Source organism: Diaporthe amygdali (genome assembly GCF_026229845.1).
Source record: "Diaporthe amygdali strain CAA958 chromosome Unknown NODE_2_length_3802984_cov_64_841326, whole genome shotgun sequence".
Classification (NCBI taxonomy): Eukaryota; Fungi; Ascomycota; class Sordariomycetes; order Diaporthales; family Diaporthaceae; genus Diaporthe; species Diaporthe amygdali.
In genome coordinates, this window is record NW_026517022.1 from 2,174,079 (window position 1) to 2,201,206 (window position 27,128).

At 50.8% G+C, this 27,128-nt stretch overlaps 8 protein-coding genes across 8 annotated transcripts; 5 read left to right on the forward strand and 3 right to left on the reverse strand.

Moving 5' to 3' along the window:
* Positions 1–2,037: 2,037 nt before the first annotated feature.
* J7T55_012010 (uncharacterized protein) lies at positions 2,038–3,402 on the forward strand (the record flags this gene model as incomplete). Its single annotated transcript, XM_053136854.1, has 3 exons — positions 2,038–2,088; positions 2,556–3,243; positions 3,299–3,402. 3 exons carry the CDS (start codon positions 2,038–2,040, stop codon positions 3,400–3,402), a joined length of 843 nt encoding a protein of 280 aa, XP_052999815.1.
* A 2,730-nt stretch (positions 3,403–6,132) lies between these two features.
* On the forward strand, positions 6,133–8,708 carry J7T55_012011 (uncharacterized protein; the record flags this gene model as incomplete). The annotated part of the gene is made up of 4 exons (XM_053136855.1): positions 6,133–6,817; positions 6,949–7,162; positions 8,116–8,264; positions 8,338–8,708. 4 exons carry the CDS (start codon positions 6,133–6,135, stop codon positions 8,706–8,708), a joined length of 1,419 nt encoding a protein of 472 aa, XP_052999816.1.
* A 1,905-nt stretch (positions 8,709–10,613) lies between these two features.
* On the reverse strand, positions 10,614–10,865 carry J7T55_012012 (uncharacterized protein; the record flags this gene model as incomplete). Its single annotated transcript, XM_053136856.1, has 1 exon — positions 10,614–10,865. One exon carries the CDS (start codon positions 10,863–10,865, stop codon positions 10,614–10,616), a length of 252 nt encoding a protein of 83 aa, XP_052999817.1.
* Positions 10,866–14,913: 4,048 nt separating this feature from the next.
* J7T55_012013 (uncharacterized protein) lies at positions 14,914–17,537 on the reverse strand (the record flags this gene model as incomplete). Its single annotated transcript, XM_053136857.1, has 6 exons — positions 14,914–15,025; positions 15,355–15,444; positions 15,827–15,949; positions 16,350–16,440; positions 16,496–17,341; positions 17,393–17,537. 6 exons carry the CDS (start codon positions 17,535–17,537, stop codon positions 14,914–14,916), a joined length of 1,407 nt encoding a protein of 468 aa, XP_052999818.1.
* A 3,115-nt stretch (positions 17,538–20,652) lies between these two features.
* Positions 20,653–22,244, forward strand: J7T55_012014 (trypsin-like protein; the record flags this gene model as incomplete). Its single annotated transcript, XM_053136859.1, has 3 exons — positions 20,653–20,686; positions 20,941–21,345; positions 21,877–22,244. 3 exons carry the CDS (start codon positions 20,653–20,655, stop codon positions 22,242–22,244), a joined length of 807 nt encoding a protein of 268 aa, XP_052999819.1.
* Positions 22,245–22,303: 59 nt separating this feature from the next.
* J7T55_012015 (trypsin-like protein) lies at positions 22,304–23,158 on the forward strand (the record flags this gene model as incomplete). The annotated part of the gene is made up of 1 exon (XM_053136860.1): positions 22,304–23,158. One exon carries the CDS (start codon positions 22,304–22,306, stop codon positions 23,156–23,158), a length of 855 nt encoding a protein of 284 aa, XP_052999820.1.
* Positions 23,159–23,394: 236 nt separating this feature from the next.
* On the forward strand, positions 23,395–25,084 carry J7T55_012016 (uncharacterized protein; the record flags this gene model as incomplete). Its single annotated transcript, XM_053136861.1, has 6 exons — positions 23,395–23,451; positions 23,628–23,652; positions 23,859–24,086; positions 24,256–24,479; positions 24,526–24,796; positions 25,065–25,084. 6 exons carry the CDS (start codon positions 23,395–23,397, stop codon positions 25,082–25,084), a joined length of 825 nt encoding a protein of 274 aa, XP_052999821.1.
* A 3-nt stretch (positions 25,085–25,087) lies between these two features.
* On the reverse strand, positions 25,088–25,675 carry J7T55_012017 (uncharacterized protein; the record flags this gene model as incomplete). Its single annotated transcript, XM_053136862.1, has 1 exon — positions 25,088–25,675. The coding sequence occupies one exon, from the start codon at positions 25,673–25,675 to the stop codon at positions 25,088–25,090; it is 588 nt and encodes a 195-aa protein (XP_052999822.1).
* Between the last annotated feature and the right edge of the window lie 1,453 nt (positions 25,676–27,128).

Sequence of the window (27,128 nt, forward strand, 5' to 3'; positions counted from 1 at the left end):
ACGGCAGGGATGTAGGGTGGACTGCGGTTTCTTACTTCCGATGACCTGAGATATCTGTAGATTGATGTGCAGGATGAGCGACGGTCGGACGCGCCCTCAATGTTTTCCTATCTTACCACGGTCTGTCTTTGATCACAGCTCTGGCGCATGTATATCTATCTTAGTGCGTTGAATGAAATTACTGCATTTGTGTTTATTGGGGAGCTACCTCAAGAATACCGATTGTACGTCATTGAATCATGCTACCTGATTAATCCGCATCTACTCCACGTCATACCATCACATCGATTCCAGAAAGTTTTCTACTTCGCAATTCATTCCTTTCGAGATTGCCCCAGCATGATATACCTGTAGAAGTTCCCATCACTTCGAACTTATATTGAGAGCCCCCTTTCCAAATTCGATACAGCTGGGTCAGCTTCTTTGCTGTGCCCGACGCTTGCCTTTCAGGGGTGATATCAAGCACCTGGGATGCTGGTTGTAGGCGTGATGTTGAGTTGTACGTAGTCTCTCGGTTGAATCCTTGATCCAACAATGGGTACTGGCCCTCTAGAAATCTCCAAGCTGATTCCGAATCGGCCAAAGCCTTCCACAGTTTGGCCAACTTTTCATCTGTGTGAAGAACTAACGGAAGGACGAGTAGGAATGTTTGTGGCTCGCTGGGATTTGCAATAAGGATGAGCAAGCCGAAAGCGAGAAGGACACAGGAGCGACGATGGCAATCCGATTGCCTCAGGGTTCGCGAGCTGTTACCGTACGCTGGAAAGAGGTTCTCTTCACTGCTGCCATTCATCAGTAGTCTTCTAAGCCTTTTAGAAACGTACAAGCTTACATTTCAATCTCCTTCTGACGCCGGTGTGCTAGAACATTGGAAACAAGCTTTTTTGAATTCAATTGGAGAACAAGAGGGAGGCATAGCATTATAACAGAAGCTCCGCATGCGAAAGGCCAGTTGCAACCTGTTTTTGAAAACGCTATAAAGCTTGTTATACTTTGATCGAGAAGTCCTAGAAAGGCTTGAAGGGTGTCGGGAATCGATGTGGCTTTTCGATTAGCTTTTATTGCTGCCTTTTTGGCCTCATTCGATTGCTCGGAGTTGTTGAGTGCGGCGTTGGCACCTTTGAATACGGCTGCCTCAAAAGATAAGACAATTTCCCCCCAAAAGACTGACACCACGCAGTTTACAATCTCACATAACACAAGAAGAAAAACAAAAGAGGTTTGGCTTGGATGATGGAAAAGGATATAATATTTAAGCCAGTAAGAGAGAAGTTTAAATATAGCACATAAGGCTGCGTAGACAAGATCAGGCGCGAATACGGCCCCACATGTTGTCGATGGACAGCTTGAAGCCATATTTAGCAATGTTGTTACCTCGTTTGGCATTGTCGATCGAAAGGCCGAGAAGGGTTTCACTAGGGCGTTGTGCGAGGTATCATCAGCCCTTCGAGTGTTTGAGCACTAAAAAGAACACTTTGGGGCATCTTGAATTCCAGGGACGGCCTTGTGGTCTCATTTCAACATTCTGACTTTTCCCAAATACACCATCGTTCTAGGCAGCACATTTCCCCAGGAAATACGAGTCCATGAGGTGCGTATGCATGTTGCTTGTTGGTCGTGCCTAGCCTGAAGCATGTTATGGGGAACAAGGGATCAAGCTGGTGCCACCCACCTTCCTCATCTCTGCATTGGAGCTAGAAAATACTGACAGGTTGTGTCGCAGACCGGTTGAGATTCAGGAGGGCAGGAGCGTGGGTGAAAGCATCGGTCTCATTACTAGGGTGGGAAACCCAGCCAGCGACTATCGTCTCCACGACTGCGTCTGCATTAGCTCGTTCGCTTCACATTGCCCTATTCGACTTGCACGAGTCCCGACCATCCACACTGTTGTCCTGAGACTCACAAGTCTTGCCCGAAATAGCCTGGCCTAGTGTCACTGAGCTGGAGCCTGGCGGTTCTGACAGGGTAACTTTGGCCCCCCTGTGAGTCCAAGCTGGTTCCCGTCGTTTCTTTTTCTCCGTCTCACAGGCAATCATCATGCAGCTCCCCCCTCCCCTCCGGCATGATTCCCGCAGTCCTATCACACCAGTATGTTGGTGATCCTATCCGCACGTTGTTGTGCCCCTACAACCTTGCCAGGCGGCGGTCACTGTAGCACCTACATGAGGCCTGCATGAATCTGCACAGGGAATGCACAAGAATTATCGTGTCTGATGCGACCCTTACTTTAAATTGTCTCCGAAGTTGAGCCGATTGAGTGAAGCCTAGAGCTTGAGAAATGTGGGTTATAACCTAACAGGAATGCGCATTTTTACCCCTACCGCCATAGTACTTAGACGATCCGTTGGCAATGAGCAGGGTCTGTTCATCCTTGTTCATCCACCACACCACAAGCCCAGCTTTTTCAGCTGCTTTCAGGAGTGTGGGTCAGAAAAAGATCATCAGAGTGGATTTGAATGGTTCAAAGTGTGGTTGCGAGATGTATATAAGACTTCCAGGTCTTTTGCCCTTCAACTTGTAACGTTTATCAAGATCTAACCTATTCATTTTGCCAGAAGAAGAGAGGCACGATGGCACATTCTACCCCTGATTCTGACGCAGACTGGAACGCAGTGACGCCTTCTCCTACAAGCCCGAAGGAGGAGCCGTGTGACTCTTCACCAGACCCGAAAGAGGAGCTGTATGATTCTGAACCGACAACCCCATGCTCTACCATCAGCCCAACCCAGGCACTCCCAATCAAGTTGGAAATCAATAACCCCTCTCCGTCAGGCGTCAACGAATCTCGCCAATATGGGGTGTCAAGCACGTCGGAAATCCCTACACCTTATTCAGAGCAGCCGCCATATTTTGCTTTATTCGCGAAGACACCACCTCCAACTATCGTAACTGTTGGTTGCGATATCCAGCCAATGATTGTTCATTTGGATGTAGACAGCGATTTTTTCAGCGGTCTTTCCAAAACTCAGCTCTATCTGAATGTCGGGCTAGCGGACTCAAACGATATGACAAGGGTGGAAGGTTTACAGAATGGGACTGGTATTGGAAGCAGGCCACCCTCTCTAGAGCTTAACAATGGTGGGAAGAAGGTGTTTCGATTCCCCTTCTTCTTTTCTTCATTGCGAGTGTTGAAAGAGGGGCGTTTTCGCTTTACCTATGCTGTTCAAATCCCTGGTTGTGACTATACCAGGCCAGCCTTCGCAGTCAGCAAGTGTTTCTCAACGACCTTTTGCCCAGAGTTTTGTAAGTGCCGATCAAATTGTCGCATGTAAGAATGACAGCTAACTTTAGAGCTTAGCAAGCGAAGAAATGGAGTACTTATGTGAGGAACAGCGTAAAGGCAACATACGCCTCCGCTGGGAAGGGAAAAGCATACATATTGATGTTCTTGAGACGAATTGAGGCTAGGTTTGGACTGTGCACCGGGGGGCTGAGCCATCAAGTATGAAGCCATTTCTATGGAACCTCGTAGCCACAAGGCACGTGCCCAGAGCTAAACTGCGATTCCATCAATGTGTACCACGTGCTCCCTTCCTGGGCGACCTCACGTGTATGACGATTTTCAATCTCACGCACAAGACTCTTGTGTCCATGACTGAGAAAAATCACGCCAAGTAAGACGTCGTGACAATGATGAAAACCGAACGGTGCCGCCGTGGCCTTTCGCAGGGACTCGCGCCCATTGCGCGATTCATCTAATAGTGGCTGACAAAGAAACGCGAATGATAGTATCGTACCAAAAATATTTTCGCAGAGCTTGCTAAGCAGTTGGCGAAGCTGCGGTCTCGGGTGAAGACAGGGGAACGTAAGAAAAGCAGGCCCATGTTCGGTTAGACCAAGACTCGATCGTGGAGTGCGCCACCTGCATTGCATATGCAAGAATGCAGGGCCGCAAGCTCTGGTGTGCCAGGAACGCGTTACTCACTGCAAGAGCTAGATGTGTAAAGTCGTATAGCATGACCGAGTGTAGAGCACCATTTCCGATTTTTAAACAACCTTGGCGATGGTTCCAATAAGGCGCCAGTTTTGATCGCGTGGCCATGTTGGAGGGTGGCGCAATGTCCTTCAGACGGAGAGATACATTGATTACATGGATACATTCAATCTTCTCATGTTATGACCTTGGTGCTTAGGTAGATCTACTACAGGCTCTGGGCACCGGTTGGACAAGCATGCAGAGCAAGGGGACAACAACCGAGCGACCAAGGAGTCAATTTAGAGGCCCGTTTCAGGCCAAATGCCGTACAAACAAGGCCTATAAGCTGCAGTCATGGAGGGGACAAGGCCTACAAGCTGTAGTCATGGAGGGGACAAGGCCTACAAGCTGTAGTCATGGAGGGGACAAGGTCTACAAGCTGTAGTCATGGTGGGGACAAGGCCTACAAGCTGCAGTCATGGAGGGGACAAGGCCTACAAGCTGCAGTCATGGAGGGGACAAGGTCTACAAGCTGTAGTCATGGTGGGGACAAGGCCTACAAGCTATAACCCCTGCCGTGGCTTGAACCCTTACCTTAGGAATGCTACTGTACTACTCCATCCATGCTTCCGGTTCTCCTGTTTGCTAATGTGCCTCTAATATGCCGGGAACTGATTGCTTGGAACACTCTTCCATGGCTGTTGGGACGCCTAAGCTCCGACAGGCCGGTGAGACAGTGCCTGTCGCGAGAATTCACGGATCCAGAATGGACTTCATCCTCCAGCCACGCGCCTACCCCAGCTTGATACCTTGGAGGCGAGGCACGAGCTGAAGATCAACCACGTATGTGTGAATTCATTCCCAAGGGAAACACGCTGCAGGGTGTAAATGGCTGTTTTCGTGTGGAGCAAGGGTGACCCTCACAGTCCTGGTCTTCTCTGCTTCCTCGTCAAGGTCAAATAGACGAGAGCAGATAGTCCCAAGATGAGACATTAGTGGAGTGTAATACGCAACGTGATGGATTTAATACGCTGTTCTGACACGAATTCAGATTGAAATGAAGATGTTTGGGTCATTGAGTAATATTGAAGCAGATCCCATGAAAACAATACCTGGACGTGAGGTGGCCATGTGCTAGAGCTGCCACAGAAAGAAAGTGAGCACCCACGTCTCCGAGTGACCTTCCCCATTCTCGCCGCAAATCGCGCTCCCGTCAGAGCTGCGGGACCGCTCGTGGCACCACCCGTCACCAGATACGGAGTCCCAATGCGAACAAGATGGGAAAAGATCCAGGCCGCGTCCATCGGTCATACCAGAAACAAGGATTCGGCGTCCATCCTGCAGGACTTGCATCATGGTCCCTCGAATGGAAGCAGATAAACTTATGTATGTGACTAAAGAATCATCAGATAAGGCTGTTATCGTAGCGGGAAAAGCATAGGCACCTCCTTGACGCAATCGTGATCTCTGACTGGGTATCATTGTTTCCGGTCTCGCTGGAAGTGACCACGGTCTCCAAAATATATGATTGGCCATCCGTGAGGACGCACAGGGCGAGAGACGCTGTGATTTCCATGGTGCAGCAAATTGCGGAGGAAATGGTTGGCGGGAGTGAAGGCAGAGTTCGTGTTGCACACCGAGGAATTCGAAGAAGATACGCTACGACGAAAGCTGCCCTCCATATGTACTCACTAGATACCACGGTCAGTTCACACCATTTGCGGGTTAGTTAGTGACCCTTGAATCTCGGGATTACGAACGTGGGAGTCGGAACCAACACGAGACACTGGTATTGAAGCATGCGAGCATGGTTATCATCCCGTTGGCCTGCCTACACTCTTGGAGACTCATCCCGGAGACCCATGCGTCCTGAAAACACCCCAGTCTGCCCACAACATCCCGGAGAACCCTCCATCTCAGGACCCTTGCTCACGAAACACCACAACAGTCTCTGACGTGGCGGACAGGAGAGACTTAGTCTTGAGCACACTGCGCCCAGAGATCTTGCAGGTAGTCGGTGAGCTGGAAGAAGCAAGTGGCAGTTCATTCAGATCTCATGGTCAATGCCATTTGGGCAGCATAGAAATGTAGAAAGGACGTCCTTTCCCGTGAACTCTCTGATGATAGCTCTTCGATTCCAGTTCCATACAAGCACTGTCCATCATTCTTCTCAACCAGCAGTAATTCCATCAATCCTTCTAAACATTGCAGCAGACATGGCGGCACCAATACCCGAGTTCAAAGATGATTTCATGCGTCTGGCGGTATCGCCAAACTCCGACGGAGCAGTAATTCCATCAACCCTTCCCGCGGCAGCCATGCCGGCACCACTACCCGAGTTCAAAGATGATTTCATGCGTCTGACGGTATCTCCAAACTCCGACGGAGCAGTAATTCCACCAACACTTCCCGCGACAGCCATGCCGGCATCAATACCCGAGTTCCCAGATGATTACACTTGTCTACAGGCAATGGAACACGCCGATACAAAATTATTTGATCAGTGGGAGGGCATAATGAGAAACCGGGGACAATATATCACCTTTGTGCTCAAACCTGAGATAACACCTGCAGATGTGGCTCTATGCCCCGTGCATGTACGGGTCCCACGGGGGTACAATAACATGCCTGATAAAAATGAAAAAGTAGGACGACTGTGGCTCGAAAACAGGCATGCAGGAATTACGGGCAATTCTGTCGCTTTCCCTATCGAGACCCAGGATCAATTGGGCAAAAACTTTGTCGACTTCATTTTCACCAACATTGCTATCTCGGGGCCGCCCGGCCGATATAGATTCTTCTTCCAGGTCATGGTAAAAGACGAAACAGCTCCTGCGAGGTGGACAATGTGGGCGAGAATGACATCCTCGGGAATTGAAGTGAACAGGTACATCTACTTTGGTAAGTCAGGTGCTATAGCACTGAGGAACTGCTACTAAAACAAAATAGATTACGTCTCATCTCAAGTTACCTGGGGGATGTACACTAGCAGGTTTCCCAATCACACAGTCTGTGTTGATCCTACGATTTAGGGGGCTTTGTCGATAATATCGATCATCAAACACTCAATTTGTCGTGTCTTCATTGGGTTGTCCGCCAGTACTTTCCTGATAGCAGCAGAATATATGCACTACCATCCATTCTCCTCTCGCTCTGCCCGGCATTCCAACAGTGTGTGCCCGAGCCGCCACAAGATGTCCTGATCCGTGATAGTGTGTACATGGGGCACCGGTGCGATCACTCGAGGTGCGCTCGCGGTGAGGGGGATACATTGAGGACAAACTGGTCCTGGTGCCTGTTTGAGCACGCTCGGTCTTCGCCTGGGGTAAATCCTGATGTGACAGATCATTTCTGCAAGGAGTGCCGTGCGTGAAAGTTCAGGTTCCACGCAGGGCCCAAGGCATGTCTCTCTAAGATGCTCGCGTATCCCGCAGCAGCCACGCAAATTGCATTGTCCTCCCACCCTGACTATCGAGAAATGACTTACGCATGAGAAATGGGCACCAGTGCAGAGGAGGCACGAAGTCACACTGCTCCCCTGCAGACAGCCAACATTGGACCGTTAGAGTAACGAGTGCACCGCAGCCTGATCCCATCAATCTGTTAGACAAGCTGGCCGATGCCTTTTTATTTAAAGAGCATCCCACTCGTGCTGAAATGCCGTCCTAGCCCTTTCATGCCTGTTCCTTCCGGTCTCTCTAGCACTTTTTCTCTTTAGCATTGTTTTCATACCTTGCTGCTATCAATCTTACCATTATCACATCGCATCGGATAACATGCAGGGCCAAATTATTATACAGACATTTTGCGTGAGTACTTCTTGTTTCGTTGACTCAATCACTGCTAAAAAAAAAAATGAATAGGCAACGGGCCATTGCAGGCGTTTTGGGTCAGTGACATGCGGGAAATGGTTGAGTGTCATACCATTCGAACAATGTGTCCAGCCTATAGTTGGAATGTGTTACAAAGAAGTGCCAAGAGAGGGTCCAACAGTGCATCGGCACACCTATAACAGGACATGAGCAAACACCTTGGGGATGTGAGATACGGCTCAAGAGCCGGAGGATAGAGGCTGTCTTTGAGAGGACGGGGACTGCCACTGCGGTGGAAGGACAGTTGTTGAAAATAGACCGGCACACGCACAGGCTGACGCAATACCCCTCAAAAAATGGCGTTTCATGTTTTCGTGACATTCCAAGCAAGCCGCTCCAAGCAAGCGAGTTGGCCTGGTTGGCAAGTACGAAAGGCCTTCCTCCAGCTGCAGCTGACCTCGTGACTTTGTCCAACCGGAGACCACACCAAAACATCCCGGAGGTGAGGCAGAGAGCCCCCGTCTTGATGCCTCGCCGTGCCGCCTCACAATCTTGGGCGACGGAGCAAACGCCACAGCACCTCTGATGCTTTCTGTCAAAGATCACTAGCGGGAAAAGCCCTGGGCTACGACCGTGTCCTCGAGAAGGTTCAGATCAGTACTGTTGCTTTTTCACCAGAGTGTGGCAACCGTCCATATGCATTCAATATCCAGGCCGCGCCGCAGCCAGCCGGCTGGCCGAGAGGCCTTCGCCGTCATTGGCGGTTGAAGCGGCAATTACCTCGGGCCATGACCGGGGACGAGGGGAGCAAACAAGTCTCCAGGCCCGGCCAGGCAGGCCAGGTCAGGGGCCTTGTCGCAACTGGCAGTCGTATTTTACGGCCCGTTCAAAAACGGCCCAGCCGCCCCATATGGTGGAGCGGGAACGCGTGTGATAGGGCCAAGCCCGGCGGGGCGGCAGATGGCTCCGAGACCTCTTAGCGCGCCGAGCACCCCAGCCCGCCAGGTTCCACGTCTAACCAGCCACCACCATTTCTTCTCCCTCTACTTAATCCTCTCCCGCCATTATCACACATGCACTTGCCCTCTTGAGACGGTCCCTACGTCGTCACGGCACAAAGGCTCGATTTGGCTGTAGAAATATGTTGATTTCTGTTAAGGTTCGCCTAGCGAAAAGAAAGGCGAGGGCAGCATAGCTGCGCGCGCGCCCTGGAAGCTATTTACAGTATGGCGGTGGGCTGATAAGATAAACCTATCGATAAGGGCCATATGGGTCCCAGCCCAGAAAGCCCCGCTGGCGTTCAGCTCCACGTCCTCACACCTCTCCGCCCAACATCACATGTCCCCATCTTCTCTTCGCCCCTCATCCCCTTATTCTGGATCTGTACTGGCTGAAATGCTGGGCCCGATGGGAGACTTGAGAGACAAGATGATGGACAAGGAAGGGAGGGGCTTTCCACACAGGGCTGGTACCCCTGGCCGCAGCCCGCTGCATAGCAATGGCGAATTTCGGTATCCACCGACCCCGGTGAAGCGAAACGGTGGTTTTCAGAAATCTCTGGCAGTATCTGTGTACACGGAAGCGGGCGGACAAAAAGGAGTGCGTCCCCCGCCTGCGTCTGTCCTGGTCTTTCCCCTCTTCCTCACCTGTTATCCGCCTATAGGCCACGCTTGCACTGCATTTAAAATCACCCACCCACCCACTCTTAAGAAAGAAGAAGGAGGAAAACAGAGGGACGGACAACGGAGGGAAAATTTGTTCGTTTTGTTTTGTTTACCTACATAGAAGGGCCGTCCCTGGGCTGCGCCCAACGCAGTTGGCACGTATCACAAGTCACGTGCCGGGTTATGTAATTAAGTGACCCCTAGGGATTGCCCGCCACGCGTCCAATCGAGTTGATTTGAAACCCCTACGAATTCGCAGTGTAGTGGTCAGCAGATGTGAAAATGTTGAGACTTCAACGCTAACCTATTTAGGTATTCAATTGAGATAATATATAAGCATATTGAGTAATCTCTGGGTTAGGGTTAGATTATGGCATCTGTGCACCTTAAGGAGTAATAGATCGAGGGGTACTGGGACATGCCAGGGGGGTGCCCCAGGGGGTGGGCTGCTTGAAATTTCAGACCCACTCACCCTGATGAAATGAAATCCAGGTAATCAAGTAAAATATTTCGAAACTGAAATTTCACTCTGCCATCGCTACCGCTGCAGGTGGAATGCGCTTCGTGTTGCTCTATCTGAAACAAAGACATAAAGGGCCAAGAGAAGACGGGTACAGATGATGTCGGGCGGAGAGGGCAGGTAAGCGTGTTGGAAGGCAGGAGAGGATCCAGAAGCAACTTTCCCGCCCCCGCTCTACTTCGCGAGGTGGTTAGGCCGCTGTTCAATGGCCGTGAAATACATCTGCCAGTAAGGTACCCCGGCTCTAGCTGTACTTGGAGTCTTGCCATTCTGTCAACCCTGCCTCTCAGCCATTCCTATGCAGACTGTCACTTGTCACTACATACCTAAGGTGGATGCCGCTTCAACCGCCAATCAGAGTGAGGACCGGACTCTCAGCCGGCTGGCCGCGCTGCGGCCCGGCCCATTTCTAGGGTAGTACCACAGAAGTCCTACTTGCAGGACTGGGGTCACGTGAGTGAAAAGAGACTGCTGCAGTGACCCCCATGCTGATAGTTGAGGGCAACAGCTGACTGCTGCATGGTCGGATTGATGATGCAATACAGAGGATGCCATTATACACATCACATCGAAAGTACCATTCAAGGCGCGAATTCGCCACAGTCAGCATTCACACATAATTAGATGCGATGGGCCGCGGAATGCACAAGAACTTCTTGCTATTTAAGCCGTGATCCGGGGAGAACGATGGACACATCTAATTACCTCCCGTCTCCCGGTCTGCGAAGCTGCTTCGATGCAAGATCCGCCAATGCCTGCGTGTGCGCCTCTTTTGCCAGAACGAAAGTCTCATATGCCTGACAATATGCCTGCCCAGCTGCCCCCAGAGGGTCCAAATTGCCACAGTGTTGATGCTTTTGGTACAAGATGATCACATTATACTGTGCCTTGTTCAGTTCCTCATCTTTCTGCTTGGCCATTTTCTCGGCCTCGGCCAGTTCTTGGTCTACCATTCCCCCTTTGACAGTGTAGAATGTGCTGGTGTTGGTGCATCCACCTATTGACCCTTGCTTTGCGTCGGGTACTCGAAAGACGATACTTTGAGAAGCCCTGGCTCTTCAGGATCGGGGTATGCAGTGAAGAGGTCAGAGCTTGCCTTGTGTGCCGCAGTCCAACCGTCAGCTACACTAAGCCCAGCCTCAGGGATTTGTGTCCAGTACCTGTTGTTCTCAAGTGATGCACTGTTGACGTTTTGACTGAGGCCTTGTTGAGAGCTAGCTGCTCCGGCCTGCATGGCATGTTAATTTGCGCATTTTGGCTAATTTGGAAAAGACGCTTACATATGACCAATTGAAGTAGGCTGGGGAGTTGTGGGTCGCCCAAGGTAGACTGTGCTGGGTGTTCTGCGCGTAATCCACCACGCTGTGACAAGGAATTTGCTGTGTTTGATTGGGCAAAGTAATGTCCGGATTCTTCTTGGTAGATTGATTTAGAGCAGGCTGGGTTGACTTGTCCGCTAGGACGGACATGAAATTGACCCCACTTTTCAAGGTTATGTCCTTAATGATGCTGTGGAGGAGAGATTTTTCATGCTGATGAAAACCTGACTTAGACGAGTAGAACATCACACAGACTCTACATTCATGTTCGTCAGATGGATCTCGTTGGTGTTTCCTCAAGTGGTCGACCACGCGTTCGTGACATTGGGTAAACAAACATCCAGGCCGAGGACATAAGTATGATTTGCGGTGCGCGGCGAAGTAGTGTTTGAGGATCGTAGTGGCGCTTTGAAATTCAGCTTCGCAGCAGGATAGGGGACCTTGGATAGGCCCTATTGCCTGAGAAATGATGTTGATCCTAGCGTCAACAGCATCCTGATCAAGAAGAATAAGTTTCATTGATTCTCTTGAGTCGTTCAGTTTTGGATCACAGGCATGAAACATAAGGCATTGAGCGTTTGGTGAGCATATAGGACAGATAGCCAGAAAAGCCTGATTATATAGTCTAACGAGTGGAAGCTGCTTTTGGGGCCTCATTTGAGGTATGTGTAGGTACATGGCGGTCGACCGTGCTTACTGACATGTGAGCTGGCTTGCTCCTTAATTGATATGCTGTGACCTCTACGCTTAGGTACATCTAGTACGGGCTCTGGTAGAGCAGATCCTCATTTTCAATCAGAATTTCCCAAGCAATTCGGAGATACATCTCATACATTGTATAAATCCAGGCGCCGTGAATCAGCCGGGCAAGAGAGGAAATGACAGAGATGTTGGAAACAATAGCGGCGACAGGGGTGAGCCATTGGGAAAAAGCAAATGTATGACCAAGTGCTTGTCAGGAATCATGGAGTCTGCAGTCGGTTTTTGCAAAGGAAATGTCAACCAGGTGACCGAGATCAAGGCGATTTCTCCCGATACACCTGCCCACAGATTATTAATCAGTAGCCGTTTCAGGCTATATGCGGTGTGAAGACGAGGCCTACAAGCTGTAGTCATGGAGGGGACAAGGCCTACAAGCTATAGTCATGGTGGGGACAAGGCCTACAAGCCGTAGCCCTGCAATGGTGGGGACGAGGCCTATAAGCTGTAGTCATGGAGGGGACAAGGCCTACAAGCTATAGTCATGGTGGGGACAAGGCCTATAAGCCGTAGCCCTGCAGTAGTGGGGACGAGGCCTACAAGCTGTAGTCATGGAGGGGACAAGGCCTACAAGCTATAGTCATGGTGGGGACAAGGCCTACAAGCCGTAGCCCTGCAGTAGTGGGGACGAGGTCTACAAGCTGTAGTCATGGTGGGGACAAGGCCTACAAGCTGTAGCCCTGCAGTGGTGGGGACAAGGCCTACAAGCTGTAGTCACGGTGGGGACAAGGCCTACAAGCTGTAGCCCTGACCGTGGCGTAGAATCCTACCCCAGCCAAGATTGCTAGCGCGCACTACCCACGTGCCTACTATCCACACTTCCCGTTCCCTGTCCTTGCTGAACCTGCAGGAATGGATCTGCAGACCAGGAGGCCGTCATCGGAATTCCAAATGCCGTAGTGCTTTTCTTCTCGTATTCGGTTGAAATTGCACGGTGCGACACTGCAGAGGCCCACCGAAAAGCGACAGTGATCATTGACGCCGTTCAAGCCTCCCTTGGGCTCCACATCGATCCAGAGTATAGAGGGGCTGCGAGTATGAGTACGAGTTTGATATTAAGTGCGTTTGTTGCGCCGTTGGCGTTGGTTGCGCGGGAGTGGTCACGGGGGTGCGAAATGCGCAGAAGCGCTAGACTCGCGTTTGGCCGGACTCTATCCTGGTTTCCGAGAAAAAGTTCGCCGAAACCCCTAGTCGTCCTAGCTTGATTCATAGTGCGGACGAAGTACACATGCGGGTTGCAAGTGGGACGGGAAGGAGCAGTAGATTGGTAGAGATTCACCCCGCCAATTCGGGGAATCGTGTCCGGGAACCGCGAGCAGCTTGGTACATACCCCCTCAGACGACTGCAGAGGGGAGTCGGAAGCATTTACAGGTAGTAGGTGACGGGCGGCTAACGGAAGTCGAAAGTGGCGCCTGGTGAGGCCTCGCCAAGATTGGCACTACTGCGAACATCTTCCGGATGTGCAGGTGGCAATTCAAAATGGCACCACCTTGAAAAGGTAACAGCATACCATGCTGTACCTATGCATCAATCTCGATGGGGCGCATGGTCCCGCCTCCATCAAGTGCGTTAAGCACAACGGCCCCCGTGGCCGCTTTGGGGCCACGAATGTGACAGGCATCCATCACAAGAGCACTCAACAAACGCCCAATCACCAGCGACCAGCATTGTCTCGCGTGGGGTCATTGCCAGCGACAGAAAAAGTCAGACAGGCACGTTGCGCACAGGAGAGGGTGACTCCCTGTACTTCACTCGTCCTAATAAGCCCAGGAGCACGTTTCACGATGCCCTTCTTGATTAGACCGGAGTCTATTCTACGGTCCTTTTCCTGATCAGGCCAGGAGCACGTTTTATGACATGCTTCCAAATTAGGCCGAGAGCACATTCTCTGCCTCTCACCCCTTCATGGTGAAGCAAAGTCATGTTGCCCATCTCGGCATACGATCACATCCAACGCATCTTGAGCAAGCCTCACCGGCTGTCGTGATATCAGCAGTATGAAGCATGTACACGTCCTTCCGGACCAGAACGAGCACCCCCCTATGTTGCTTGGCCTGCTGGCATGCCTAAGCGCCATCGTCCAAACTGCGGCTTGCATCTCCTGGTATATATCTGATGATGGTCAAAGCTGGGAGAACTTGGATGTGTTGGCGTTGATCAATCTTTTCTCTATTAATATACAACCTTACTCGCCTCTCATCAAGATTACGATTTCATCTGTCACAACCTTTCATTCACGCCAACATCTGCCAAAAAAAACCCCCCCATACCTTCTGCTAGCAACCTATCAAATCACACCCAGTCAATCATGCCATCAGAGTCGGGAAAATCAGAGGGTTCGGCTCCTCCCTCTACTCCTCCTCCTGAAAACCCGGGCGTAAGTAGAAATAGACCGATATTCCTAAGCGCCACTGATGAGAAATAAAGTCTTCCAATGGTGGATCAGCGGTGACTGATCTGGATGAAGTTGTGCAGAAAAGCGATTGACCAACGGAACCAAGAACTTGAGAGGTTGCATGTCAATACATCTGTAGATCGTCAGAGGAAACACACAGGAGAGAAAGAACATCACATGCCCTAATTTTATCTGCATTTTCTGATTTGACAGCCCTCTTGCCTCCATTTCGTGAGTTTTTCGCCTCATGGCACAGGATGAGACAGGGCAAACAATGTCTATCCAAAAATTGAAAAATAGATACATATTCCGGCAGTATTCAGAAAAATAAGGTAATGGACAAGTGGGATGGACCGTTAGGAGCATTGATGTTCTCATCTGGATCGCTGCCCATATGACATTGACGTGAAGTCTGAACAACCTGCCAGTTGCTTCTTCCAACTCTCTGGTCTGGGCACACTGTCCAGAAATCTTAACTGTAACGTCTTCCAGCATCAACGAGGCTCTCCTGTCCACTCGGTCACGCATCATCCAGACGATGTTGTGGTGTCGGCGGCAGGGGCCTCTAGGACGAGGGCACGCGAGGAGGGAGGGTTCCCCGGACGCTCCATAAGAGTCAAGAAGGAGCCACGCATTTTCCTTTACGGGTTTTAGCGCTGTAAGAGCATCGACAGCATTAACAGGACAATACGGAACCAAGGTCCTCTACGCTGCTTCGGATCTGAGTTTCCAACCACAAGGTTACCAAGGCCTTGCTTAGGCGGTAGAACCAATTTCATTTCCGTCCTGTCAGACGCATCACCCTACCTCCCGCGGCCTGCCAGACACAGTGTGGTGGATTGCGTGCAGGCCGCCTAGCAGAGTCTACCTTTGCCGCCTGCATGTTCCAGATTGGTCATATGTAAGCGTCTTTTCCAAAGTAATCGAACTGCGCCAACTAATGTGTTATGGAGACCGAAGCAGCTCACTCGCAACCCGTCTTCAGCCGGGTGTCGACAGTGTCCTTGAGGACAACAACAGATCCTGGACACAGAATCTTGAAGCTGAGCTTGACCAATCTGGTCGGGTTGACCGTTTTCAGGATCAGGAAATGTACCAAAGAGGTAAAAGCTTGTCTGGTGTGCCGCCGCCCAACCAACCCTGTGAACCTCCTTATTTTACGTATCCGCCTCCTTCTCCTACGGTAGACCATGAAGCAGAGGGGAAGGTGGAGGATTCAATTTGGCAGTCACATTCCGAAAGTTTAGGTATTGTGGTAAGCCAGAAAAGGAGGCGGCCCAGCAGGCATGTAAGCAGGCACGGGCGGATTATGTTAGAATCACCCAACGCAGAGAGTTTTGACGTTGAAGCATTTTCACATGCTGCAAAACGCATTCCGCGAGCCCTGCACATGAATCGTCATCTGTGACGGCTGGCTGTGATAGATTCATTGTCTTCAACCTCAGGGTCGCGGGTCTACACACGCCCGTAGCCAACAACTCAGCCCCCGGCGAGAGCGCGATGTTGATGTTTGGAGGGGGGAGCCTTCGATCCGAGCGGTACGACATGCCGGGTTTTGTGCTTCTTTGTATATGTGAGAGATTAGCATTAGGGGAGTTGCTCGGTGGCCACGATTCCTGTGCTGCAGTAGGGAGATCACGGCGGCGGTGACATTCATGGTCTATTATTGTCTAAGATCTTGTCATACGTGACGCGGAAGTGTCTCAGTGATCGTCCGCAATCAATATTCTAGCTCCAGTATCATCGCACACATAAGTCTGAGCAGGGAGAATACACCGCGGTAGGCATCAATGGAAACTTTACAGCTCTGGACGCGTTCTGCATGCAGGGCGCAGGCATTTTTTCAGAAATGGCTTCACACATTATCCATCACGGTGACGAGCGTTGCAACCTTGTCAATTCATAATCTATCGTCCTACCTTCCATACCTCGATCTCTCTAACCTTATCCTCTCAGATCTCACTTGGTAATAACTTCGATCTGTTGGCAACTCCCGTTCCAGAAACGACGCAGGGTGCCTGCATGCGCTTCAATGGATACCATCTCATCGAACGCTGGACTCTGGAATTAGCTGCGGTTCTAACATGCAACAGTTTTGTTGATACTTACTGAACTCCGGACAATCATCCGTTACAAAGCACGTCCCTTGCATGGTCGGTGCTTCACCCAAAACACTAGGAATCATAGCAGTGTAGTGAAAGCGGTAGCTGCCTTGCTCGCCCACTCGCAATGAATCAATGTAGAAGTAGAATCGCAAGATACTCCTGCCCCAGTCGTCCGAAAATGTGCTTGGCTGCTTGCTTTTAAGAAGCGCCTTGCCCTGACCGAAATCATTGCCGGAAGGATATCTCAGCGCCGAGCTTCGGTCTGACTGGTCGTCCGCGTCCTTCAGCTCGACGAGCAAGGTTAGACATTGGTTATAGAAACGACTGAAGTACTTCCATTCCACATCTACGCGAATCGTGATCAGCCGGATGACGGAACCGACGGTCACGATGCGTGGAGGGTGAATTTCCTCGACTAGCGCAGTATATGGTATATACTGCGTAGAGGGAATGTTCAACGGGATCGTCGCCTCAGCCTCAGCGCGGATCGTCGCCTTGGGAGGGGGCGTCATTCTAAGAGGGGCCGCCGCCGCTTTAGGTGGGGCTGTTCGGCATGAATGGGCCGTTGACTCAGGAGGCATCATCGCCTCAGGAGTGATTGTCGCGTCAGAAGCACCCTGGTGTTTTGTCGGGCTCGGGTGATACCTGGGGTTGTGTTCTTCCGCCTCAGAATCAGATGATCTCTCCCCCATGCTGAACATAAGCGACTCCTGTTCCGAAGAAGGGCACAGGCTCGCCAGCCCGGAGTCACATAGCTTCTTCCCCGAGCTCCCGGGAGAGCCTGCTCTGTCCTCCCAGTTCTCGTCAGATGTCTCAACACTGGGATAAACAGGCTTGCATACAGGGCTCACTAAGTGTGGTTAGCTGGAGCAGCCAGGAAAAAGCGTGTGAGACATTTTACCTTCCTTGCTTGCTGCAGCCTCAAGGGTCGCATCAGCGTCTCTTCCGGTAATGTTTGTGGCCTTGCTCACATCATCGAAATCATCGAAGATTGTTGAAGCAGTCCGGGATGGGGAAGGTGAAGAGTATCGACAGCAGGCCATCATTGTGAAGTCTGTGAAATTAAATACACGTTATCGAGAATAAACAGATGGTGAAAGTTTTATTGGATCACTGGCATGCGGCGTTCCGTCTGATAAATAGGTGTAGTGTTTCTTGAGCCTCTGTGTCTCTGCTTGTGGCATAATCGCACTGGAATGACTCAGGACTTCTCCACCAAGGATAAAAAGTGACAAAGAAATGTGAGGAAGCCGGGGCAACACTCAACTTGCGATGACGTCCTCGTCGCGACATTAATCCCAGCCACGGACCGAAACACTTTGGATGCCAATATGAAATACGAAAGGTAGGGGGTACAGCCTGTCCCACCAAGACTACGGCCTGTAGGCCCTGCTCCCACCAAGACTACGGCCTGTAGGCCCTGTTCCCACCAAGACTACAGCCTGTAGGCCCTGTTCCCACCAAGACTACGGCCTGTAGGCCCTGTTCCCACCAAGACTACGGCTTGTAGGCCCTGTTTCTTAATAAGGCTACTATAGGCTGCAGGCTCTGGTGGATGACACGAAGTTCTGGCCAATTGTCTTTTGCCTGTGGTGGGGCGAGGATGGCCGGAGTAAAGAAAAAGAAAAGAAAAAGAAAAGGGAAGAAGGAGGGGACATCTGTACCAGGTGTCTTGAGAATTGCATGAGAACAACAGGCATGCTTCGACTCTGCAGATTACCATGCAGCGCAGAGCAGACTATCGATCTGGACACTAGTGGTCAAGAGTCAAGTCTTTGTACCGTGCAAGTATAGGTACATGTATTGCCAAGCATGGCACCTGAAATAAATTTTAGTATATATTGTATCGACACCTGTCCAAACATGAAACCTTTCATTCTGGTTGCCTTATTCACATTACTTGCGAACTACACCTTACCAGCACTCAGTATGGCGCAGGATGGTCTCTTCCAGCTTATTGACGGGTGGGGTGCCTTTTCTTCTACGAATGCAGCTGGCTTGGTCTGGTTCGTCATTCGCCTGAGTCCACAGGCCAACCAGCCCTCCTTAATGCCATGGTTTGCATGGAAGCACGCCTATTTACTACCTTTCATCTTTGTGTTGCCGACCGTCTCGCTTGCTATCGCGCTTCACTTGAGCATCAAAAACGCCGAGTCCTTTCACCTTCCTGATCCCTCTCATATTCTTCTAGCCCTGCGAGCTATCTGCATTTTCATAACTACCTTTATCGAGGTAAGTCTTGGTGTTCCCTAAATACTTAGTTGTTTCTATGCTGATATACTTGTAAGTTCTTCGAGGTGTTTTGTCCTCTTCTTGAAAGTATTCTACGACAGTACTACTGGAACCTGCCTATAGGTATTGATGTGCCAATAATAAAGCTTTTGTGTTTTATCATTGGCGTTGTTGAATGTGGACTACTCGGTGCGGGTATATGGAAGTCTGATTCGAACGACCTCACAGCAGCGCCGCTTGTTTTGCTGCGAGTGCTTGTTGCTGCCACATGTCTCCACCTTATTCAGCATCTCTGGAAGCACAGAGGAGTGATCATGGTGGTATTATTTTGCTTCATCATTGTCACAACTTCGATAGCGGTGTTGGCTTTTGCAGGAGAAGGGAAACTGCCTGTTTCAGCATTTCCTCAATGCTTTCTTTGCACGGTTTGGCTTGGGGTCAAATGGTTAACATACAAACTCCATGCTCTAGAGAGGCCCAGGACGCCCCATTTGGATCAAATGTTCGATCAATATTTCACAGAGTAATTTGGAAGGGGCGTCATGTAAACTTCGGGCAGGCTCATCTTCTGTGCTGGAATCTGATAAGTGTTGTTCGACCTTTTCCTACAGCCTGGATATGTAGCTTTGTATTCATTGTTATTCTCGCAACCTGAAGTCAATCTCGCGGCGACCAGCATCACTGAAGAGTCTTGTCCCTCTGTCCAAGCTATCACGCCAGAATGTAGCCAGGGTCGAAGCTTGAGTGTTCCAGACAAGCAAACACTCAACTTCACTACGACAGACAGCCTTGCAAAAGAGGGCGGCACCACAGACTCTGTTCTGCCTACATGTTGGGTACTTGAGTATGCTAATAAAGGCATGGAGAGTTCTCAAGAGAGATAATCAGTAAGGCTTGCCACCAGCGATGGCGTGGAGTGGAGCGCGGCCACGTGTGCGATGGCGGGTGTCGGTTCCCGCCCCAGAGGTTGGTCACGGCCTTCCACATGGTGTCGCCGTCCCTTGTGCAGAAGATAAGTTGCAGCGAGTCCAACGCATACCTGTGACCCTGGTGACCGTTGTTGCAATGACATATTTGCTACCATCTGGTGAGTGAACGATACATAATTGATTGGTGATAGTTCCAAGCATACAGGAAAGCACCCCACGGAGTAGTTCGAAGTGGCATCTAGTGGGCACCTGCCAAGGACGGGCGCTAGGTCGGGCAAGGGTAAATAAGATTGGTCGGCTACATGAATGCTTCTACCAACCTGCCAATTTTGACGAGTGGCTCATGAACTTGCATGTCCAAAACCTCATGGGTGTGGCTCTTCCTTGTTAGAGGTCGACTTTGATTTCTCCAACCTCGTTGTACTGACTTCCTGTCTTCATGCTTTACTGGATTCCTAAAAATTTGCAAGCCACCTCTGCCGCATCTTCCTTGGCATTATGCATGTTGTTGTAAAAGTATCGGGAATCGAACCTTAAACCTCCGGCTTCGACGTGGCCTTTCCAAGCTGTACGCCCACCTGATAATTATCAGTTCCTAGGTGCTTTCAAATTACATGATTCAAGGTTTAGATATACCTCTCATCTCAGAAGAGAAGTGGTAAACAACTTGGTAAAAACCTCTGAGTTTCTCCTGCCAACGGTAGCAGAGTGGCTGTTGGGAGGAAGACATAGTGTAGAGCTGATTGATGGTGTGTGTGCGTGTGTGTGTGTGCGTGTGTGCGTGTGTGTTTTCAATTCAATGGCTGAAGGATATGTAGTGGTTGTATATAATTATTATATACATCCTGCTACTGAACAAGTTCTCTCACATTTTCACAGCTGTATTTCCTGAGCCCGTACCACAACTATGTCAAACAGTAGCTGCATCCCCTGAATTTTTATGACCAGGACAGGGCAGACCGCATCAAGTGTGTAGTAGAAAATCCTACAACCTGTGATTATGGTGGGAACAAGGCCTACAACCTGTAGTTATGGTGTGAACAAGGCCTACAAGCTGTAGCCCCTACTATAATATAAGCACTAATTAGATGTCACTGCGGTGTCACTACGCTGTAGTTTAACTATCTTAGTGAAGTTTCCAGGAGCATTTCATGTGTGGATTTTGAGAATGCTAATAGTGGTATAGCATGCACACTATGGAAAAAAATTAATGACATTAGAGACTTGCATAAACGAGGCAGAAGTGAGGCGCAAATGCATGTGGTTTGCTGATTTGATGTTTGTGCAGACGCCATACCGTGGCTTCTTTGCCTAAACATAGAAGGCGAGGCTGTTGGCTTGATGATGTCAGGGCAGCCAAAAAGCAGTCTCAACTTCCTCCTTCCCCCGTACTATCCTCAGATGGTCATAGAGACCCTAGCTGCCGGGAGAACCATTCCTCGAGGCACCATCCAGGTGAAATGGACTCTACAAGCACTCCACGAGAGCAAGCGATACGGCCTGCCGGCTGAGTGGGACAATAAAATGCGGGGCCAAGAGAAGGCCAACGCCATTGTCGCAGAGGCAGTACTTGAGGGAAGCCCTGCGCACGGCAAGATCGAAGCGGGCGATATACTTCTGGAGGTGGATCAAAAGCTGCAAGTCAATCTGTGGAGGCTGAGCATGTACGAGGACAATCATATCGATCGGAAAGGTCAGCTTCCGCATTTGGCGCCGGGATCGAGAAGTCCCAGTCAATTGCTGTATCGAAGATCTCCACGCCATCTCTGCACATCACCTCATAAGCCACTTCGGCGCTACCTTCCACCCAATTAACTGGGTGACGGCCTCCTGGGCAAACTACCCTATAGGTGGTGTCTTGATGCATTCAAACCTCATCATTTGCTTGAGTCCATCAACGGCCACCCAACACCGGACATGGGAAGCTTGTTGAAAGTGCTCCTATTCCTCGGACGGGGAGGGCAACATATTAGTACCATACACAGACAAATCAGAGACCGCAAGACTGTGCGCACTACGGCCTACCTTCCACCCCAGGATTCCGAATGGCCAGTGGAGATGAGGAGGCAGCCTGTGGAAGGAGGTAACTGGGTCGAGAAGAAAATGTCTGTGCCCTCCGGCGACGCCTCCGGCCAGCCCTCTGGTCTGGTCGGGTCAGGCACGGGCGGGATCGTGGCATAGGGCATCAGAACGACTCTTCCCCAAAATTGTTTTGGCAAAAAAGTCAACGAGATCTTCCACGGTATTGTGTCTTTGCATTTATTCCACTCTGCGGACGTTGACGGGTGCGGCACCGGGCAGTTCATCAGGACCGGCTTGCTCCTCGAGCATGGCCTTGTTGTCACACGTCGCGGAAATTCGTCATGGGTCGACCAAGTCAAAATCACGCTCTCAGCAGGAACAGAAGTACGGGCGCACATCATATTCATGCACGAGGCGGTCGACTTCACCTTCATCAAGTACAACACTGCTGATGTTCCACAGGGCCTAGACCTCAAACCGGCTTCCCTGTCGGAAAGACGCCTTAAAGAAGGCGATGGGGATTACTTGGCAAGCTTCGATAATGCCGAGAAGAAGGTTGACCTATGTTGAGCTAATTAGCGATCGCATTTTCTACCAACAAGGTGCAGGTCCTTACCTTCCCTTCCACCATGAGACTGTGCTCCTCACTTCACCACTCTCGGAGAGAGAGCGGCGTCATTCTCTATGACGATGGAACAGTGGCTGGATTACAGCAAGTCTGGCCCAGTCACGCCGCTGGCCAAAACTACTTCCTCCCCGCCAGCCGAGTGGACGTTGTTTCCGAGCTATGCAAGTCAGGCCAGCCCAGTAACATACGATTCCAGGACTTTGACGTCGAAAGCATTTCGCTTGTCGATGCATTCTGGGGAAGCTTGCCGGATCAGACTGTATCTTTGCAATGCACCGCGCTGGATGGCAAACCCGAATTGCATCCGCTGCGCAAGGGTGATATCATTCTAGAGTTGAACAAGGAGCGGGTAACACAGAGCTTCGACCTGCGGTACATCTTTACGGACGCCCGTATCCCCGTTCGGGTTCTCCGTGACGGGAAAGTGGTTGACTTTTTGGTCCCTGCGGTCCACATCGACCATACGCAGATTAAAAAATTCGTCTACATCTGCGGGGCTGTTATTCACAGACCCTCTCTTCGAGCCCGATTCAGAAGAACGTGTGATTCAGAAGTCTACGTCGCCGCTACCACGCCTAGTAGTCCTGCCGATATGCATGGGCTCTCGCTTCACACATTCGTCGATCGCGTCGACGGGAAGGAGGTTGCCACGATGAAAGATTTCAAGAGCGCCATTAATGTCCCCGATAAAAAGTTATTCACACTACGGACGTTGGATCGTAATAAGGAAGAGATAGCCACCCTCAAGAAGTGGGAGGATCATTTTCCGAGCTTCATATACACCATAGACGGCTGCAACGTAACGAGAGCTGCTGTCGGCTGTGTCGACGATCTCGACGATGATAACCATGGATAGTTGAGAAGCGAGATAGATGGTCGACTAAGTCGTGGATTGAGAATAATTTGCAGTCTTCGCTTTGTGGGTACTGTGTTGTGCAACGTCAACTGGTCCTTCCGTTTGCGAGCTTCTTTGATCCACCGGTCAATTTGTGCATTGTCGTGTTTCCATCGCCTCTTCTAGCTGTTTTGCGAAGTATACCTTCTACCCCTCACTGCTGACTTGCGACATAGGCCCAAAGCCGGCAGCCTGCCATGAAGAAAATTCGTTCCCTCGTGCTCGTTCGGCCTCGCGTTTTTGCCATAAAGCTGGTATGGTCACAGAAGCGTTTTAGATGGATTGTTGAAGTAGAGTAACTTGCTCTGTATCGAGACCCACCACCTTGAAGTAGAAGTCGCATCACAGCAGCATGGCTAGACCAAGGAGGGCCGTGAGGATTGAAGCGCCTCTTATCATTTCGCGTAATTGCTTGTGACCGTGCCCGCAGCGGCACGGGTACGGGGACGACACCCGTGTGTGGCTGGGCCACGAAAATTGGACAAGAATGTGATTGACACTGTTTGTTTCGGAAACACCTCCACGCTACGATTCGTGAAGTCATGCGAAAGCTGGCTCTCACAAAGCCAGACATCGTCCGCGGAGACTGCTGAGACGTCATGAGAAACGTCCCTCAGTGGACCAACCTGGGCTGGGCCAATTACCCACTTGTGCCAACTAGCGTGGACAGATCGGCGATTCGAGACGGAAATTTTTGGCGCCAGCGTTCCTGCCAGCGATGGAGGGCTATTCTGGGATGTGAGGTCTCTATTTGGGCCGCTCCCGAGGTGCGGAGCCAAGTCGGCAGCGGCACGGCTAGGACACAAATGGACGGGCACGTGGTTCCCTGAGAGATGGAGCGTCGAGTTATTTGGCTCATCTCACAATCGAGATTCTCGGCATCGTAGACGTGGATCAAACTCAAAATGCGCGGGGCTCACATGCTCCCTGTCTTAGTGAGAGGGGCGCAGTACCCGCCGCCATACAGCCTAAATTGCAGTGCAAGGAATATCTTTTATCCAGAACCCGTGGGGCGGAGTCTTATCGGTTACTGTGCTGAGCTAACAAAAATCTTCAAGCGGGGACGGCTTGCACCTTTGTCACCATAACCGTCCGCCACAACCAAGCATCCGCAATGCCAGAATTTACACAAATGGCAGAGCGTGCTCTTGCTGATGATGGCTTCCTGGAACTAGACGCCCCGGGAATAGGACGCTCTATACTAGAGTTGGAGCGGCGGCGCTTCCCTTTGGCATCTGAGCATGGCCTGGACTTCATCCGGCAACATATCCTTGACGATGAGGTAAGTACGTTTGCATGACTATGGAAGCACACCTAACAAGTCCCAGTGCATCACATCCATCATCGATTCTGTCTTTCCTGATGGATGTGTGATCGGGCATTTCTTGAGATATCAAGCGTATCCTGGCAAGGCTGTGAGTTTGTGGCGGAGGCGTGGTTCTGAAGATAAGCGGCACGCTCTCGTGGTGCATTTCTTGCCCATGGGATCTCAGGTCAACTACATACGAGGATCGCATCTCCTCGAATTGTCTTTTTTGAAGAGCGGGAGCCGATCGCTGTGGGAGGCACCTGCGCCAGAATTATTGGCAGAAACAGGGTGTGAGAAAGTAGAAAAACACTTCAAAGACGGAGGGTTGTAAGTAGAACACGCTTTATTCCTAGTGACGTTCTAACTTATAACAGGATTATTCTTGATGCACGAACCCTTTGTATGATGGAGCAAGCATATGTGATCAAGTGCGAGATTACGACACAGGACATTGCGAATCCCTGGGTAAAAATGGAATTGCCGAGAACGAAAACTATAGAGGACAAGCTCGCTGCTATCCAAAGCTCCAAAATCCGAATCAATGCGACTTTCCAGCAGACAACAGCGACATCCGCTGAGCATTAATATGATTGGAGGTTCCGTGACTCGTTAACATGACGGTCGTCAGACATGACAGCGTTGAAAGGGTCGAAAGTTTTGGTAAAGTCGATAGGTGGCAGCGGGATATTGAGCACGCTGTGAACAGGAGCGTAACGGTCCATGTACGAATCCAAAGTCATGTCGGGCGTGTCGGGTCCTCTCGGAAGGGGCAGCGCATCTCGCCGAGGGGCCACCGCGCCGGACATGTCCAGTTCTCTCGGAGCGGGCAGCGCATCTTGCTGAGGGGCCGCCGCGCCGGGCATGTCTAGTTCTCTCGGAGCGGGCAGCGCATCTTGCTGAGGGGCCGCCGCGCCGGACACGTCCCGTTCTCTCGGAGCGGGCAGCGCATCTTGCTGAGGGGCCGCCGCGCCGGGCATGTCCCGTTCTCTCGGAGCGGGCAACGCATCTTGCTGAGGGGCCGCCGCGCCGGGCATGTCCAGTTCTCTCGGAGCGGGCAGCGCATCTTGCTGAGGTGCCATCGCGTCGCTATCACCTAATCTTGCCATCTTTGATCGTCCGCGGTTAGCCTCAAGATTTGCAATATTTGATAGCCTTTTCTTAGACCTCATTTCTTCTTCGCACAGGGCACTGTCGACCTTTTGCCTTATTATATCGCGTCTCGAGATAGTATAGATATTCTTGGACTGATCAACCTCCAGAGGCTCATCGGTGCAATTAATCGGTGTAATGTGTCTCAAGAATTTGCTGGCTTGCTCAAAAGCTTGGTGGCAGTACACGCAAACTTCATGGCATTGGACATCTGCACCAAACCAATCAGTACGAGAGGCTGTTCGGGAAACATATACCCACGTCGTTGAAAATGTTGCTTTAGATGTTTGCGCAGTTCATAAACCTTCCCATTTTGGCAGGCTCGCGGACATGCTCCGGCTGGGATGATATTATTATGACCACCATCATCCTCACTTGCATCAGTCTCTGGGAGAACCCAGTGAGTTCGGCATTTCTTCTTCTCAGCATCCAGATCCTTCTCTCGCGTCTTGAAAGAGTCAGCTGAGTTTAAACATTACAGAAGGATGCTAACCTTGTATTCATCTACATGGCGATTCAAGCCGTCGCTCGTCCTGAAAAGAGCAGAGCACGAGCATTCCCAAGACATTCTGGATTGACGATGTGTCAAGAGCAAGTGGAAAGCATCACAAAGCAAGGGATGGTAATGTTGTCATTGCCGGAATTATATTAATCCGTCGGTGACGCGCGCGCTAGCTTGGTCGATAATCGCGCACCCAAACAGGCTTAAAACCCTGCTGGCTGCAGCCCAGCCTGCGACCATGAATTCTTCTTTTGCCATTACCAGAGAAATCGAACCAGTCATCCCATCAAGATAATTCCACTTCCTCAGATAATGCTTGCTTCCAGTCGACACGAGCGCGTTGACCATGACCGTGAACCATGCGAAGGTTGTAAGGGTTCGGGCAAAGTTGCGGGTGGAATCAATTGCCCAACTTGTGGTGGCTCAGGGTGAGAGCACTCAGTTGTATGACGCGATAGCCTTCTGATATATTTTAGGGAGGGCTGATTCGAATATGTCGGATGATTATCGTGGCCAGTCGACACCGATCCATACGATGAAGGTAGACTCGGACTCGCATCGGCCTACTGCTTCCAAACGGCAACACCCCGTCTCCTTTGTCGGGGATTCCTGGTTTTCACTTTGTGAAGAGGTCTGGAATTGAAGGATTGTTATGTATAGTTCAAGCATCAGGATGTAGGGAAATTGTTGAGAGAACGGCTGGTCGGTATTTCACATGCGCAAAATTCAAAATCAATCAGCCAATGTTCGGCACACCGAGACCCTAGGAACTTGACGGATATCGGGGACAGTCGGGCTCTGGCTCTAGCTCTCGCAGTGCGCAATCCGGCAGAGGAATACGTTGTCCAGGAGGCGAATGCATCGCATCATGGACCCCGAGCGACGGGAAGCTCGGGCCCCAATGTCGACCAGTACCAAGAGGCGTGTGCACCCTTCCTGCCTGATGCGGGGAAGCTTGGTCTTGGGGCTTG